Source organism: Antennarius striatus, chromosome 6 (genome assembly GCF_040054535.1).
Source record: "Antennarius striatus isolate MH-2024 chromosome 6, ASM4005453v1, whole genome shotgun sequence".
NCBI lineage: Eukaryota > Metazoa > Chordata > Actinopteri > Lophiiformes > Antennariidae > Antennarius > Antennarius striatus.
Genome location: NC_090781.1, coordinates 22516327 through 22533098, shown reverse-complemented (window position 1 = coordinate 22533098; position 16772 = coordinate 22516327). Strand labels below are relative to the sequence as shown.

Below are 16772 nucleotides of genomic sequence, written 5' to 3'. Positions count from 1 at the left end.
GTAGATTGAGACATATGAAAGGTCGACTCCACCCAGGAGGGAAACACACATGACTACACCTGTAAGCATGGTTCTATTCTAATCTGGGTCTATTCACACAGGCAACCCTCTGTGTGTGGAAGTGTGTGTCAGTGTGTGTGCGCATGCGTGCATCAGGTGATAATCTGTCTATATCCACAAGCACACACAGCATGTGTGCATTTTTTTACAATGGGCTTCACTTTTTCAGAAGTAGTTGTATGATTTTAAGACATCACCGTCCTTGTCACACTCTAAACAGAACCATCTAAAACACCACATCACTAACAAACACAAAAACACACCTGAGAGGGAGAAAGAAATGGCAAGAGGGAATGAAACAAAGATAGAAAAAGGTGGCAGGAGGAGGAAGTAAAAAGTAGGGAGCATTGTGCTGAAGGGGGAAACCGTACTCTAAGTAAGAAATTTTCATTAATTGCTGATAAAAGAAAAACTAGTGAGGATGAAAGTGGTGAGAGATTAGAAAGAAAGTGAAAATATGGAAAAAATTAATGGACGAGGCTCCTGTATGGCTGTGGGAACCCCCCCTTCCCATTCTTTATTGCCCTCCTCCACTTCATGTCGCTTAGTTTTATCATTTTATTGCTTTTATCCACTTAATCCGCTCAATACTGTACTTGATTTTTTTTGTCCCTTTTCGCCACACTAATTCATCAACATATCCTTGCAGTCACTTACATGCATTCAGAGGAAAACTGATATTTTTTCTGGATGTTAATGGAAATACTATTCCTTGTCTTCATGAAAACCGTGATGATAAATGAGTAGCGTTTAATCATCCGCTGCTGATAATGATTTAGATTAGCAGCCCAGGTATAAACAGTGAAACTACAAGCCTTGCAGAACATCAGTGAGTACGACACCGTGGGTGCGCCTGCTAGAAGAGACGCGCTGCCCTCTTTTGAATCTCAATGAGCACTAATGAGGTCTGCTGGCCCTAATGAGGCAGAGTAGGAAGAAGGAGGAGCTGTGTGTTTGTGTGACTGTGTGTGAGTGTGAACATGTCAGACACATCTATTCACTGGATCTAAATGTATGTGTGTGTGTGTGTTATAGGCTGTCTACTGTTGTATACTCAAATCTTTGTTGTTGCTGTGTCTCAATGAACAATCCTGAAATTCTAACAATAATAATTGCTCAAATCTAGTCAATTTATTCAGCTCAGCAGCATGACTGATGACCCAGAGGACCGTGTGATGGCAACCTGAGAGGCATAAAATATGTACATACGCACACGTCCATTATTCATTCATATCCACATTGTACTGGGATTGTGAGATGCAGTGGAGTGGAGTCACAAGTTACACAACAGTTCTCAATATTTGGCAAGTGATTTTACAGGCTGCCTCTAGAACAAACACTGATTAGGACTCTGCACATACACACACACACACACACACACACATACACACACACACACACACACACACACACACACACACACACTGGTCTCAATCAAGTGTTTCCTTTTGTGTGAAGTTTAAATAAAGAATAACTGTGTTTACCCTCACAGTGCGACCGCTGGGTGTCATGAAAGAGGATGTGTCAATTTCTGTTAATATCTTTTAGTGCCTTTCTCTTTTCTTTTTGCTTTCTAATTTCACTTCAAATTTCACACGTACACGTATACACACACACACACACACACACACACACACACACACACACACACACACACACACACACACACACACACACACACACACACACACACACACACACACACACACACACACACACACACAGTCCCTCCATGACCTCTGTTTCTTATTTTGCAGGTATCTCTGTTGTGAGACTCAAGCAGAAATGAGGGAGTGGTATGCTACTTTTCTCAGCATCCAGGTGTGATCTCTCTCTCTCTCCATCTATTGCTCTGTCTCTTTCTCTCTCTCTCTCACACACACACACACACACACACACACACACACACACACACACACACACACACACACACACACACACACACACACACACACACACACACACACACACACACACACACACACTCTTCATGGACTGTTAGTTTCCATTCCAACAATTCAACAGTTCATCAATCTTGACATTGTGCTCTTATCCATTAACCATTAATTATAATGCTGCTAGAAATGATTCCTCAGGCATTAGCATTGGTGATAACACAGGACTGTCGTAATACAAGACAATTTAAAAGGACGAGCAGAGGAACGTTAGACAATTACTTTAAAATAATTTCTCTAATCCTCCTGGTAGTTGTGTAGGATTGTGAAATCTTTTTCTCGCTCCCTCTCCTCACCAAAGTACGACGGCAACGTGTGGCCTCGGCAGGGACTCCAGCAGACAAGGGTGAGCCGCGTGTTGCCAGACACACGTCACGGTAACGTGTCACTGATACCTCTACGTGGCAGTGAGAATGAGATGCGGAACAGCGTCGCAGCTTTCAGCCAGGATTCGCTTGCTGTGAGTGGGATTAATCGACGCCAAGCCAGGAAGCTCAATGTGGAAGCTTCTGGTTAAATAGTCATTCATGCTGCACAGGTGGTGCAGACCCCCTCCCAAAATCCTCTGCTAATTGTGTAACATATTCTTTACTCTAGATGGCCAGGACTCTAATTTTTATCTGTTTTTGAAATAGATGACTGCATATGAAAAATATCTATGCACAAATTCCTGATTTTTCTTCTTTTTTATTGTTATTCCTGTCAAAAAGAAGAACAGGAGTTGGGGGTTGCACCTGTGCAGAATTAATCAACTCTTTTCCTTTATTCGTTATTGATTAATCATCTTCACAGGATCTGGATTCTTAAACTATTTTCTTCCTCTCGAGTGTTTTCATAATTTTGTATTCAAGAGAATAAAGAACTAATTCAAGTCCCGGCTCAAAAATAGTTTAAAAATCCAGATGATGTGAAAGAGGAAGAAATGGCTGCATCTTTATATCTGGGATGTTGAGATTAAAAGCCAACAAAACATAATTTTTAATAAGATTTCGTTTGGCCAGTTTCTGCCAAAATTACAAAAAAACCCAAGGACCAAAGGAAACAAAGACTAGCTCATTTGAAACAAACTGATGCCAGCAGCAAACACAGCCCTGCTGCCATATCAGCTCTACAGAGTTGTGTACTTGGCAAGAGTTCGACAAACATCACCATTGGTTTGCTGGACCATATTTCAAGCGTGCTGACTTCAAACCAGACCTGTTTAAGGGGCATCAAGCCTCCCCCTCCATCTGTTTTCTCATTTTTATAGAAGCTTTCATTATAGCCATCCAAAATAATTCAGTCTCTCCTCCGTCTCTTGTGTTGTGGGACCAAATGTCCAAAATATGATGATGCAGTTTTCTCCTCCTGCTGTTTTTAGTTATTACATTCATCTCAGTTTGCTGCCGACTGCAGCAGCACACAAGAAACACACTCAGTCTTTGGATGAAAAAAAAAATTGCACTTCCAGGGTTCCTTTTTTGTCACCTTCCAGATACTCTTCTTTTTTTTACCCTTGTCGGTACATCTTTGTGGGGAATGGGAGAGAGGGGGTGACGGGGCAGTAGAAGCACAAGCCAGGACTTTGCCGGATGCTTGTGAGCGTGTGGGTGGAGGAGAGAGACTCACTGCATATCAGTGTGAAGCCAAAGAGTTCGGAAACGTAATGCCTGTGTGTATTTGTTGCTGTTGTTTTTTGATTTTTAAGGTGAGTCTGATGATGATTGATGTGATTTTATTTTTTTTTGGTTGTTAAAATCACCAGCTCACCTCATCTCTGCATCCCTTATACCTAATAGTCTTCTTCACACCTCACTTGTTTGAATAAACATTTACCACCTGTCTGCCTCTTCATATCTTTCACTCGAAATTTGCCTCATCTCCTCAGGTAATCACTGTCCTCACCTCCCTTTATTTGTACACCCTCCGGTTCCTCCCATCTGCCCGTCTGCCTCCTCTGTATTAACTCACTGTTTTGTTTTTTTTAATCTTTCAGCTCTTTAGAGACGTCCGATAATGGCTGCTGCAAAAAGGGTAAGAAAGTTATGCGAGGTCAACGGCACGCCTAAAATGCCAACCCTAAAAGCACGCACTGCTAAATCCAATACGTATTGATTCAAATGTCACAAGTGTATTTTGGAAATGTTAGTAAATGGTGGATTTTCTAATTGTGACACACCTGTTTCTAAAATGACAACCCCACTAATAACACAACAAGATTATGTTTAAGAATTAATGACTTAATTTCAGTGTTTTTGGGTCAATTATCAACTGTTTTTAGTTCAGTTATTGAGCAAAAATCCAATCATCTGCTAATAGTCGTCATTATGTCTTCCATCAGTGTAGCTTTATTTTTTGTGGATGAAACAGCAAATTTAAACTGATTAGTCACTGATTCTTGACATTTTACATCAAAACATAATGCATTAATCAGACAAGCTATTGATTGTGACTGATTTGATGGTATAGAAGCTTTAAGTAAGAGTATTATGTCGCCTGCTGAAGTTGATGTACCATTTCTCTCTGTTGTGACTGATTTGTTGCTTCCCCTGTCAGGTTGTGCCTCGGTATTTCTCTGCTGCTTCTTGAATCCGCATCTTATGAGTAGCCTCATAGCTGGTTGCCATGGCTCCGTAGTCTGTAGATGAAAATTTGTGTTTTAACCTCTCAGGGGGTTGTTTTTGAGATAAAGCTGCTTATTAGTTGCACTAAATGGATAAAGTCGTAATTTATTAATAGGAAATTACACAATGGTCATCTGAATGCCCGACTTTTCTGTTCTTTTTTTAAGGTGATGGCTTCAGAGGAACATTCCATTCACATCATCATTCTGACTGCAAGGACCGTAACTTATGTGGATTATATCGTTACGCTGATGAACCGGGCCACAAAGAAAACGGACAAGGGGGTCACATGTAAAATATAACCTCTGCTGGTTTCCCCGCACAAATGAATTTTTATTTGACGTAAAGCAGCGTCAAGACCATCTGATGGAACACAATCATCTGATCGTTACATCAGTCTGAAGGTGTTTTTCCACTTTCTGTTTGATGTATGACAAGTCTATGCCCAACTGCATTGCATTATGGGCCAGAGGTATGAAAGACATCCTGAGGGAGACCTTCGTGTCACTCTGGGCGCTAACATCCAGTGCTCGGCGTTTTGGTAAAATACATTAAGGTTTACTGATTAGTAGTTCTAGCTGAACATGATTTGTTCTTTTTGGTTGTGTTTTGCATTTTTTTTCTGTTCCATAACTCAAGGCATTCCAATCCTGCACTTCAAGATTATTGTTCCCGGAGGCAGTGACTTTCTATTTTTTATTTTTATTTTTTTACATGTTATCCAGAATTTGCTTTGCAGCGACCAAAACCAGGTCTGAGAGAAAAGTCGAGAAGTGACAGATGATGGATGCGTGACTGTTACTCTGCAAGACATTTTCCAGCACTGCGCAAATCCCCATATTTGTGCTCGTGTCTGTTCGTCTGTAGTCGTGCACTAGTGTGCATGCAGTAATTGTGAATATGTGTAGGTTTGTTTGTGAGTGGACAGGTTTTACACAGTTGTGACAACTTATGTCTTTCAGGCAGAAAAGAGGGATGTGCTGAAGTAACATCAGATGAAAGGAAGAAAGCTGGAAGCCGAACGATAAATTTGTGATAAAAGAAAAATATTTGTTTTCTAGATAAAAAAACAAAAAAACAAGTGCACCTTATGTAGGTCACATTTCAAACAATATTCAAGCTGATGTTTTGGCCCTAGTCTAGTTAATAGTTGTCCGTCCTGCTTCCAGCACTGCCTCCTCTCAGAAGGCCTGTCTCTAAAGCCTGTCATGCTCGGAACCGATATAGAGCACATGGCTGTTTTGCCGTTAACCCACAGTATTTGTGAAGTTCAGGACTATTTTGTACTTGATATAGAATCTCTACAGCCTGTACTGTTCATCAGATCCTGAAACGGACCACGGGGGGACCCAGTCTGTAAGAAGAAACTCACTAATGTACAATATCTTTTACCTGGGTCCAAATTTTTTATGTATTTTGTCAACGATCAGTCTTAACTGTTGTCTGTGAGCCACATGTAGATCTTCCTCATGCTAAAGATTTTCTTATTTATTTGGACAGCAGGGGACGCTAGCCGCTGCACTGCAGTTTCCCCACCTCTGCTGGTGAGATGATATTTAGTCAGTTATTTAGTCGCAATAGTTTAAAGCACGCTATAAATCAAATGTATATACGACACACGCAGATGAATGTGTGTTATTAGCGGCCTCTCTGGCCTCAGGCCAGCAGGAGTCGAGAGCAGTATAGCTGCAGTATAGAAAGTATTCATTCCCTCCGGGTTTGTTTTCAGAAATGAGTCACAGCGATCGTAATGGTCTGTTTGCACTGATCATCAGGAAAAGTGGAACATATTTCACACGAAAGTTTAATAAGAATTACTGTAAGTGTAAGATTTCTGTGGATAGACTAACATTTAGATGGTAGCGTCTTACTGGGTTTTCTTCCACAGCTGTCTGCCACTCAAGGTTCTGACATGTCAGTTCTCATCATGTTTCCCCCTTCATGCATCGTCCAGATGTCAGAGTCAGATTTCCACTTCTTTGCATTTTTATTGAAGGATCTCACTGAACCTTTAAAGTTAATTCAGTTCTTTGGAAATATTTCTTGTGCGCATATCCTTAACAGATTTATTCTGACGTTCCTTTTCTTTATCCATCAACAACCTGTTGTATTTCACAACCACTACTGTAGGTGCGTTAAGTCAGATTTCCACTGCTGTGTAGAAAACGATTGAATTGAAAACAATTTGATGCAGGTATGATGAGAAAAATCCAAACAACATTAAAAGGAAGCAATGAATGGTTCTATAAGTAATGTGTAGATCTCTATCTCTTCTTCTGTTACCCTGCAGCTTACTGATTTCCTCTGAAACTCTAATAAACACATTCAACTGGTTGTGTGCATGCAGTGTTTCTGAATATGCACAAAGTAATAGTCACTGACTTCCTGTTACTCTCAAATAATGTTGATGCCCTCCAGTTTGTGCCTTCATATTAAGTTGCATCTTTTTATTCAGTGTTTTATGAAATGTACCAATGCGCACACACACACACACACACACACACAAGCACCCACAAAGTAAAGAAACTATATAGGGCCAACTTTGTGGAGCCTGTGGGGTTTCATGACTATGCCATTCTATGGCTATAAATTGGAAGCCTATAGAAAGAAAAATGTGTGTGTGTATGTGTAGGTGGGGTGCAGTAATTAAAGAGAGAGCCCTTAGGAGGTCCGTGTGTGTGTGTGTGTGTGTGTTAGTGAGTCATGGTGGTCCACCAGCTCTCCGTTCATTCTTCTAAGCAGAGCTGACACATCAGGGTCATTTCGTACCTCGAGACACACTGGAGAGCCCCGCTAGGGACTCGCATATAGGAGGCCCTCACAAGTCACACACATCCAAGCACAGGAGACCCACTCGGAGAAACACACACACACACACACACACACACACACACACACACACACACACACACACACACACACACACACACACACACACACACACACCAAAAAGGCCTTTACATCATAGGTCAGCGCAGAAGAAGAATGGGGATGGATGAGTGGGGTTCACAGAAGGGATGTGAATGAAAGGCAGAGATAAAAGCATAACTGAGAGGATGAGTTTCAAGAGCGGCCTCTCGGGGGGGAGCCAGCTGCCAGAATCTGCCAGTTAGCTACAAATACATGTAAATTTTCATGGAGCGCTTTGTGCCACAAATCATAAAAAAGGCAAAGAATAGGAAAGATGTTAGCAGCAGCCTGACATCCACCTGTTCCTCTCATTCTACAAAACTTGGAAACCACAATTTTAAGTTTTCATGTTAATGTTGAGAAATGAAATAAGTGTTCTTTTTAATGGGTTAACAAAATTAGTAATTTTGAATAAAGTAGCTGGATGAGGTACCATTTATCTCAGGTTTGGGATTTCTTGCAAATTGTTCTTAAATTCGAACTAGAGCAGTCAATAAAATCTGAATATCTGCAGAAGCAGCTCAGTTTCAACATTAATACAAAGACATGAATGGTGGAGTTTTGTTAAAATATATTCACTCCAAAATGTGAAGGGTTCTTGTGCACACCTAGTCCAATCTTCACAACAAGTTCCATCAAAATCCATTGAGTCGTTTTTGTGTAATCCTGCAAACAGAAGAGAGACGAAAGGGAAATTGTGACATACTTGAGTTTTCATGATCTTTAACCTCTGAATTTAAAAAAACATCACCTAAAATTTCCAAGAGATTTCAATAGGACTTCCGTGACAGAGCTCTGTTTTGATTAATAACATCGCACAATTCAAATTTTAACAGAAGTGCCTGCGGGGTCTGCAGCAAGTACATCTTTTTGAAACATGTTCCTCATTAATGAATCTCTGATAGTTATTTCTAATTTTGATCTTTCTGTGTAAAAAGAAAACTCTTGTTCCACCTCCTGCCCATGCTGTCAAAGCTTAAATAAGGAAAATAGATAAATGCAATTAAGTGACAGACAATTTCACATTTCTAAGGGTTGCTTCCAAGGTTATAAACCTGGTTTCTCCAAATAATTTCTTTCTTGGTTTCTACCACTTAACATTCTTTGAAGTTGACTCTGCATAAATGTGGTTTTGACTCTTGAACCTTCCTCCACACACCCTGTTAATCTTCTTAATCCTTCATTTATGAGATTTAGACGGACTTTGCAGATACATCTCCTGCTTCATTGTGGAGGAAACTAGCTGAGCAAACACATCAAGGGTGTTGATCCTCGCAGCATTTTGACTATAAAAAGCATTACTGTCAGAGGTCACTGTATTTTCTTTAATCTTCACATCTGCAGGCTGAGCCGGTGACACCTAGAGACATCAGAGGGTCTCTGTTTCCTCGTTGCTGAGGTTTCAGCGGTGCAGCGTTGATTCAGGCAGCTGTCAGGGAGATTGAGGAGTTATGACGACACCTGTGCAGGTGAGACTGAACTAAAGACACCTCCTATAGAGCTTCGAGTTCTTTGTACCGGATCCTTGAATAACCTGTCATTGAGATTAAGAAACTGAGAGACAAGATGTTTAAAATTCAGAACAGCTTTGTTGTTCACTCAGAATTTATGTCTGAGAAGAAAATAATGCAAACCTGAGGATCAGTGAGCCGAAGGCATGGATACTGCTTTTGTAATTATACTTACAACCACAAAAAAACATGTTAAACTTTCCGCCTATTAAGGAAGACACCTTTTTTTTGCTGTAGCTACAGGCTTTGTAAGGTCTTAAAAACAAAACGTTCAAGTCGCTTATAAGAGATTTTGGACATAAACACGAGTCTTCCATAAAAGCTAAATGTGTAATATGTTGTGTACTTATCATACCTACAGCAGGTTAATCTGAGCTTCACGGTTAAAACATTAAACCATTAAGACAATACATGAAAGCTTAGCAAATACGTAACAATTATTCTGTGCAGAAACTTGTGTATCCAAACCTGACGCCAGCAAACATCTCTGGGAGGACTGCCAGTTTCTCCCCACGTGAGATGCTACAAAATTATCACAGCTTATCTGTGATAAACTCTGAAATTAGAAATTTGGGCATTTTAAATGTGTGATATAGATAGAGGAAAACATGCAAGAGATGCTTTATACATAGAGAATCAATGTCATTGTACTTGTCTGCATTTTGTCTAGTTTTTAGGTAGATGGTTCCTGTTGTTTTATAAACAGGTGATCCAGATCCCCCACCGCACACACACAGACACACACACCCACACACACACACACACACACACACACACACACCCAGATTCACCTCAAAAATTGAATCAAGCTTATACAAGCTTCCATCGAAGTCTGCTGATGCATTTTCCTGACTTCCTCTAAACAAACAAATGTGGTGGGTGATCACACACTGTAACCCATCATAGAATGGATGAGGTTGTCTGATGAAATGTTTTTATTTTTGTTCCCATTTCTAAAAAAAACACACAGCTTCACTGAATGCAACAGGAAAAGGAAGCAAAGGAAACAAGTACAATTCCTGCAGTGATCCTCTGCAGCCTTATCTGTGTAATTTGCTCATTCTAATGCCAAAGTCAATTAGCTGCTTTCTTCATTGTGCTATGAGCCTCCAGCCCTCTGTGTGTGTAGTCCTTGCCTGTCCACCAGTCTTCAGAGAGATGTGCCTCCTGCAGGCTGATGCTGGGGTGGGCGTAGGTGATCCTGAGGGGTTGTGATGCTCTGCAGCACCATGTGGATCATCTCTCAGCTGGACGCAGCTCATCTGAACAGTTCCCTTTCATTAACATTTCATCAACAGTATTTTTTTTAAAAATACACCTCCAGCAAACTTGGAAACTTGTCTGACCCTTTATCTGCCTTCTATGAGAACACAAAGCAACTTCTGCGTCATTTCCAGACACTTTTGAGCTGCAGCACATCTTCGGTTCCATGAATGCCGAAAGCTTTGCTGCATTCGATTGCCACCCTTGAGCCCCCTCCTTCACTTTTATCATCAATTACTGTTTGCTCGGAAAAAGAAAAAATTGCAAAAAGAAAATCATCATCCCCATGGCAACTGCTCTCCTCTTCTCCTGTTATGTACAATCAATCAGGAGTGATTGTCCAGCTGTCCTGCCTCGGCCCCACAAAACAGAAAAGGTGCATGTGCTGAATATATTTTTAACATTCAGTGGTTTACATGTTCCTGTAGTTTACATGTTCCTGCTCCTCCTTATTTTCTCAAATACTAGCTCAACGTGTCCCCATCAACGTGTCCCCATCAACGTGTCCCCATCAAAAATTTAGAAGGACACTGACTATTAGTACTCTCCAAGGCATAGAGTTAGACCGATCTCTTTTAAATCCATGAATCTACACCCAACACAGGGTTAGTTTAGCTTAGCACAATGATATTCAAACTCCGGCGGAGCTGCTTGCCCCTGTTTCCATCCTTCGCGCCAAGATAAGCTAATAGCTGTGGAATTAGATATGAGAATCGCATCGACCTCTGCATTCTCACAAATGCAAAATAATAATTTTATTTATCTAAGAGATAAATGCCTTTCTGTTGCTTTTCATCATCGAACATCTGTCCCTGGATTCCTCTCGACCTCACCTGTCTGTTTGGACCTCTGTTTTTTTCCCTGCTTCCTCCCTCCCCTTTCGTCTTTCTTTGACCTTATCTTTCAGTCTGCCCATTTCTCACCAGTGGCAGACACAAAGAAATTGGAGAACATTTTGTGTCTGACACCGGGCTTATCAAATAGATACAATCAACAAGAAGGGGCTCGGCGGGTGGCGCTTAAGAAGGGGGGAAGACTGGCAGAGATGGAGAACAACCAGGTCTGGACTTATAAACGAGAAGAGGACGAGGAGGAAGATTGAGAAGGAAACTTGTGGGTAAGGTAGAGAAGACTCAGCACACATTTCTTTTTAATAGAATGAAAAAGGAGGAGGAGGAGGAGGTAAAAGATGAAGAATTTCGTTGTTTCACATAATTTCTAGTTTTCCAAGTGATGCTAATCTGAAGTCACCGGATGAGGGGTGGGAGCAAAGGAAGAGGAGAGGGAGTGGTGAGAAGGATGAAGGGAGGAGGAGGAAAGGAGCATCTGGGAGACAAGTGCTAATAGTGGATTAGTCACAGATGCTGTGGGCCAAGGCACCACAAGCGTGTGTGTGTGTCTGTGTGTATGTGTGTGTGTGTGTGTGTGTGCGCAGAGGACTGTGGAATCTGCCTCTTAATCACTGTACAGTGTAATTAAATCTGATTGATTTGATGAACACACACAGCGCTGCAAGGCAGATGATGTCACCGTGTTACACTGTAAAGGCAGCTGCAGCAGTCATGCCGTCATCTCACACCGACGAGCCAATCCAGACGTAGCGGCACGAATAAAACTTATTTCTTTGAAACGTTTTGACAGCGAGTCTACCTTTTTTTCTCATCTATGTTGTCTCATCTCTCCGCTTCTGCTCCCCGGAGCACACTGATGACACATTTCACAGTTGTGTTTGCGTATTTCACTGACATTTTAATGCTCTCTTCTGGCACTGTACACTCCAGACAGCCACTATCAGAAAATTCATTTTGGGATCCGGTCAAAAGCTCAGTTTCCCAGGATAACACAGCCGCACCAGGACAGAATTTTAGAGGAGTAACGGATGAATCTAGAGGTTTCTCATCTGATGGTGAGATCTTTTGGGAAATCCAGATTTAGCCTTCAAAAAATATTCATTGGTGTTATACTTATACACCAGATTTAAACGTTTTATATTCGTAACTGTTTTACCATGAAGAATGTTATGATCTAATGACTTTATCATGAATTCTTGACACGATCACTGTGTCATGTGATCATCTTGTAAAGTTGTCAATGTCAGATATCTGTGTGCAAAATTTACATTCATTATCCTCCTATGGACTGTATGTCCATAGGAGGATAATGTTAGCTGTTAATCACCACTGGCTTAACGACTGTAATATTTATGATCATGAAACAGAAGGAAACTTTTCGTGCTTAATGTGTCAACATGAGTTAAAATCATCTCTCTGAGCACAAAGCAGCGTTGATGCTGCTCAGAGGAGACGGAGAGGCTGTACAGATGATGTAGCCACAGGGCCTGGTCATGTGTGTGTGTGTGTGTGTGTGTTTGTGTGTCTTTGTTTGTTTGTATAGTCCTGGGTTGTGCCCTCTTAGCTGCATAAGCATGGGAACCGGCGAGACTCTGCAAACAGTAAAATGAGACAGAGAAGTTTATCAAAAACATGATTTACATGACTTGAAATGGAGCCAGATTTGTCTTAATTTGCTCAGAAATACATAAATACAAAGAAAAGTTACAGTAATCTCACAATTTCATGATGATTTTTGAAAAATTTCTCTGCCAAACTTTTGTGCCAGTTTGTTTTTTTTTTTGTTTTTTTATATGCCTGCAGAACTTTCAGTATTCTAGTTTAATCCTCTTTTCTCTCCTCATCTCTCTCTTTCTATTTTCACAAAATCATTCCTCTCTCTCCCAATTTCATTATTTTTTTTCTTCACTGTGCGTCTCAGCTGTTTGTGCGCACGCTGCACAGCTGTCTGCGGCGCTGTGTGATGCACCAGCCTGCCACTAAGCTGCAGAAAAATGAGAGCTTCTTTCCAACCAACGCCACCATCTGTGTGAGGCTCTGATGGCTAAAGTGAATGTGTTGTGCGATTACGCATGTCGGTTTGCACTTATGGGATAATCCCCTCGCCGATACAGACGATATATGGGATTAAGAGAAGTGTAAAATAGAAAAGCGACAAAATCATTGAAAGGGTTTGTTTGCCAGTGAACCGGTGCTGGGATTGAAGGCACAGCCTTAACATTCAGCCTCTGGCGTCGTGGTGATAACGCCGCAACGTTGAAGTCACGTTTTACTGTCATACAACATAATCAGCACAACAGCACCTCTACATCCCAATGGGTCCATGGTATAATTATCAGTCTGTGCATTAGTAGATACTTCCACGTAATTTTTGTTATAAAATTCATCAGGAACTCGTTTTGAAGAATGACTAAAATCATTTAGAGGATCAAGCAAAGCTCCAGAAGACTGAAAAAGTTACTAAAAATCCGAGAATTAAACTGATTTTAGTGAGGTATTCCTGAATGCTGTTGGAATTATCCATGCAGAAAGGTTTATTTATTTTAAAGGGATCACATTGTGAATAACACATTTTTTCAGGTCTCTGCAGACATATAGTGGTCCTCCGTAACCCTACCAACCCCTAGAATCTGGAAAACAAATAAGTCCTACATCGACTACTGATCAGAAACTGAAATTTAAGACCACAGATCAGTTTGGGGCAAAATATTTCAACAACAGTTTCGTTGGACGTCTGACGGCTGTGGGAAATTGATTATAAAGAGTATAATATGGGGGTTTGAACAAATCTTAAAAGAAGTTGCTTCAGTCTAGATATGAAGATTTAAAAAAAACTAAAACAATTAATCACTCTTGTCCAGATCGACTGAGGAATTAGTGTCTTCAACATTAGTAAGACAGGCGCTCCTTTGGAAGTGTGTTACTGGAAAGAGAAGCACAACTGTCTGATGTGATTTCCTTTAGCTCACGCTGGTGCGTCGGCCGGCAGCCATCTGGATCGCCCAAACGCCCACACACACCCAACTCAGCGGGATCCGAGGCCAAGCAAAGAGAATATTATGACAGAATGACCATCACTCCCAGCTGTTGGCACATCCAGACTGAACTCTCTCTCGCTTGAACTCACACACACACACACACACACACACACACACACACACACACACACACACACACACACACACACACACACACACACACACACACACACACACACACACACACACACACACACACACACACACACATCTCTTATTCTGTCAGCCTGGAGACTAAAGTAATCCAGCAAATCCTATTTTGTTATCTGGCTTCCAGGCATTTGTAAAATCATCTGAGCCTCTTGAATGACTCTGATGGGCTGAGTGCAGTCGACCCGCTTCATTAAGAACAATCTATGGCACTGATCATCAACTGCCGGCCTGCAGGCCGTAGATATTATATTTAGATAAAAAACTACGATAAAAAGTATTCTAGAAATATTCTCTATTTATTGTATCTTACTCAGATGTTGACGATATCAATGATAAAATCAGAGAAACTGGTGATAGCTGGATGTTTTCGCCTGCGGGTTTAAGAGATTCCACTGATAGCAATGCTAAAGCCCTGCACTAAGAATAGCTCTGTGCCTCCAAATAAACCCTAAAAATGATGTTAGAAAAAGCCGGAGCAGGATTAAACGATGAACCATTGTGAAAAATTCATGTTGAGATTAGGAACTGCGGTGCAGAAATACACTCCAACACTGTAAGGTTTGTTAAACGGCACAGCCTCGGTAAAGTTCCCATTTTAAATGAAATACTCTGATAATGTGTGGCACATTTTGCCCAAGGGCTCCCGCTCTAACATGAACTAGTTTAGAGTTTACATTCTAGGGACTTTTTAATCCAGAGTAATTGATGATCCATTTAATTTGTAATTCTGTGACATATAAGACATGCAGCCATTCACACATTACAACCTGTGATCCCACGGATCTGCTTTCTGCTTAAGTTTAGCTTCTGAATGTTGATGCACATAACATTTCAATTCCTCTCGGGCTGATAAATTATGCACCGAAACCACACTGGCTGTTGAAACGATCAAAATATTCACTATGTGAGAAAATGATGCTTAGTTAGATTACACAGTCTGTTTTGTTTTTTTTTCCAGTAAAAATCTTCTTTAATGTAATTAACTTGATTCACTCTGGTGAATTTAGAGGGGGTGGAAAAATGTCAGCACAGTTAAAGATCATAGTGAATTATCTAAGAATACTGTAAACATGTGAGTTGCACAAAGAGGAGGCATTGTAAACTGCAAGCACAAAAATATGCACACACTGTTTGTGTACTACATTAATTTCTCTGTACATAGAGAGGCTCCGTCATGCAGACTGACTCGTAGCCCTGATCAAACTGACCTTGTTAGCCCTGCACTGGCGGTAGGTAATATAAATGTAGAGAATGAACACTCTGAGATGAAGTTTAATTAGTTTTGGGAAAACTCAGCCTAAGGCGGAGTTTGATTCTGGGCTACAACTTGCTGTGAAAGATCGAATGAAGATAGCGGTGCCCGTAGGGTTTCCAGTTAATGCTGTGTTTGGACGGCTATGAGAAGAGGCTTATGCGTGGTGGGAATGGCAGAAAGGAAAAGGATGGAAGCATCAGAGGAAGGAGGAGGGAAGAAGAAAGAAGCAGGGATTGTGGGTTACAAATCGGCATTAGGGCGAAAGCCCAGCAGGGGTGAAAGGGGTAGCGAGGCAAGTATGGACAGAGTAAAGGAACGGATTAAGATAAGAAAGGATAGATAGGAGGTGTGGGAAATCTCAGAAAACAGGGGACTGATTTCTCTTTGCTAGAAGTATATTTACAACTCGCCTAACCTAAAAGGTGCATCTGGTGGTTTTCTGGTGACTTTCAAAAACCATTATCATTTTTGTAGAAGGTTTCATACTAGAATGTTCTAGTATGGTGGTTTTGGCAGCTGAAACTACTTGGTTAAATCAGCTATTCCTCTATGACAACTCACCAAGTTGACTGAAGTCAATAATTTTGTCAATTTTATTAACAGTCGGTATTAATCAACCATTTCAACCATCCCATGAAAACATTTTCACCCACTAAGTTTACAGAGTGTCCAAGATAAAGCTAGAGAGTTGTTCCATTGAAGTTCATTGAAGGTTATTTGCAAAAACTGCTCGTGGCATCAGATTAGCAGGTTTAGGCTACACTTAAACAAGTTCAAGAGCAGAATATCTGCTTTCTATCATCCTTGGTAGAAATGTAAAAATTGCTCTCTAATCCCCCAAAACGTGTTTTCAAATGAGACCCTTTTACCACAGAGTTTCAAAGCACAAAGGTGTTAAACCATGTCATTAAATTCATTAAGATATACAGTTTGATTGTGGTCTAAATCCAGCGCACACGGCGTCTTCATTGTATCAAACTGGTTAGGTCTTCTTTCGAGGCCCTCAGGCTCCAAGCATGGAGAACAGTGAGAAGACACCCAGCAGGATCAGAACAGCTAGCAGGGAGAGGAACAAGGCCTTGATCAGGAAAAGTGTCAAATTCAAGCTCCATATTTTGATTCACACATGACAATGTTCCCTTTCTGCAGTGACAGGTTGGACATGGCTCAATA

The 16772-nt window shown here is 40.9% G+C and overlaps 1 protein-coding gene across 4 annotated transcripts in view; it reads left to right on the top strand.

Annotated features, from left to right (window-relative positions):
• Positions 1-7215, top strand: part of LOC137596263 (arf-GAP with Rho-GAP domain, ANK repeat and PH domain-containing protein 1) — a 42486-nt gene extending 35271 nt beyond the window's left edge. The window contains exons 31-34 of one of the 4 annotated variants that reach the window (XM_068316601.1): positions 1818-1881; positions 2317-2361; positions 3991-4028; positions 4786-7215. In XM_068316601.1, coding sequence (XP_068172702.1) covers positions 1818-1881; positions 2317-2361; positions 3991-4011 — 130 coding nt within the window. In that variant the 3' untranslated portion in view covers positions 4012-4028; positions 4786-7215. Of the gene's footprint in view, positions 1-1817; positions 1882-2316; positions 2476-3990; positions 4029-4785 lie in introns of all 4 variants that reach the window. The other 3 variants (XM_068316600.1, XM_068316598.1, XM_068316602.1) reach the window with 3 other exon arrangements.
• The last annotated feature ends 9557 nt before the right edge of the window (positions 7216-16772 follow it).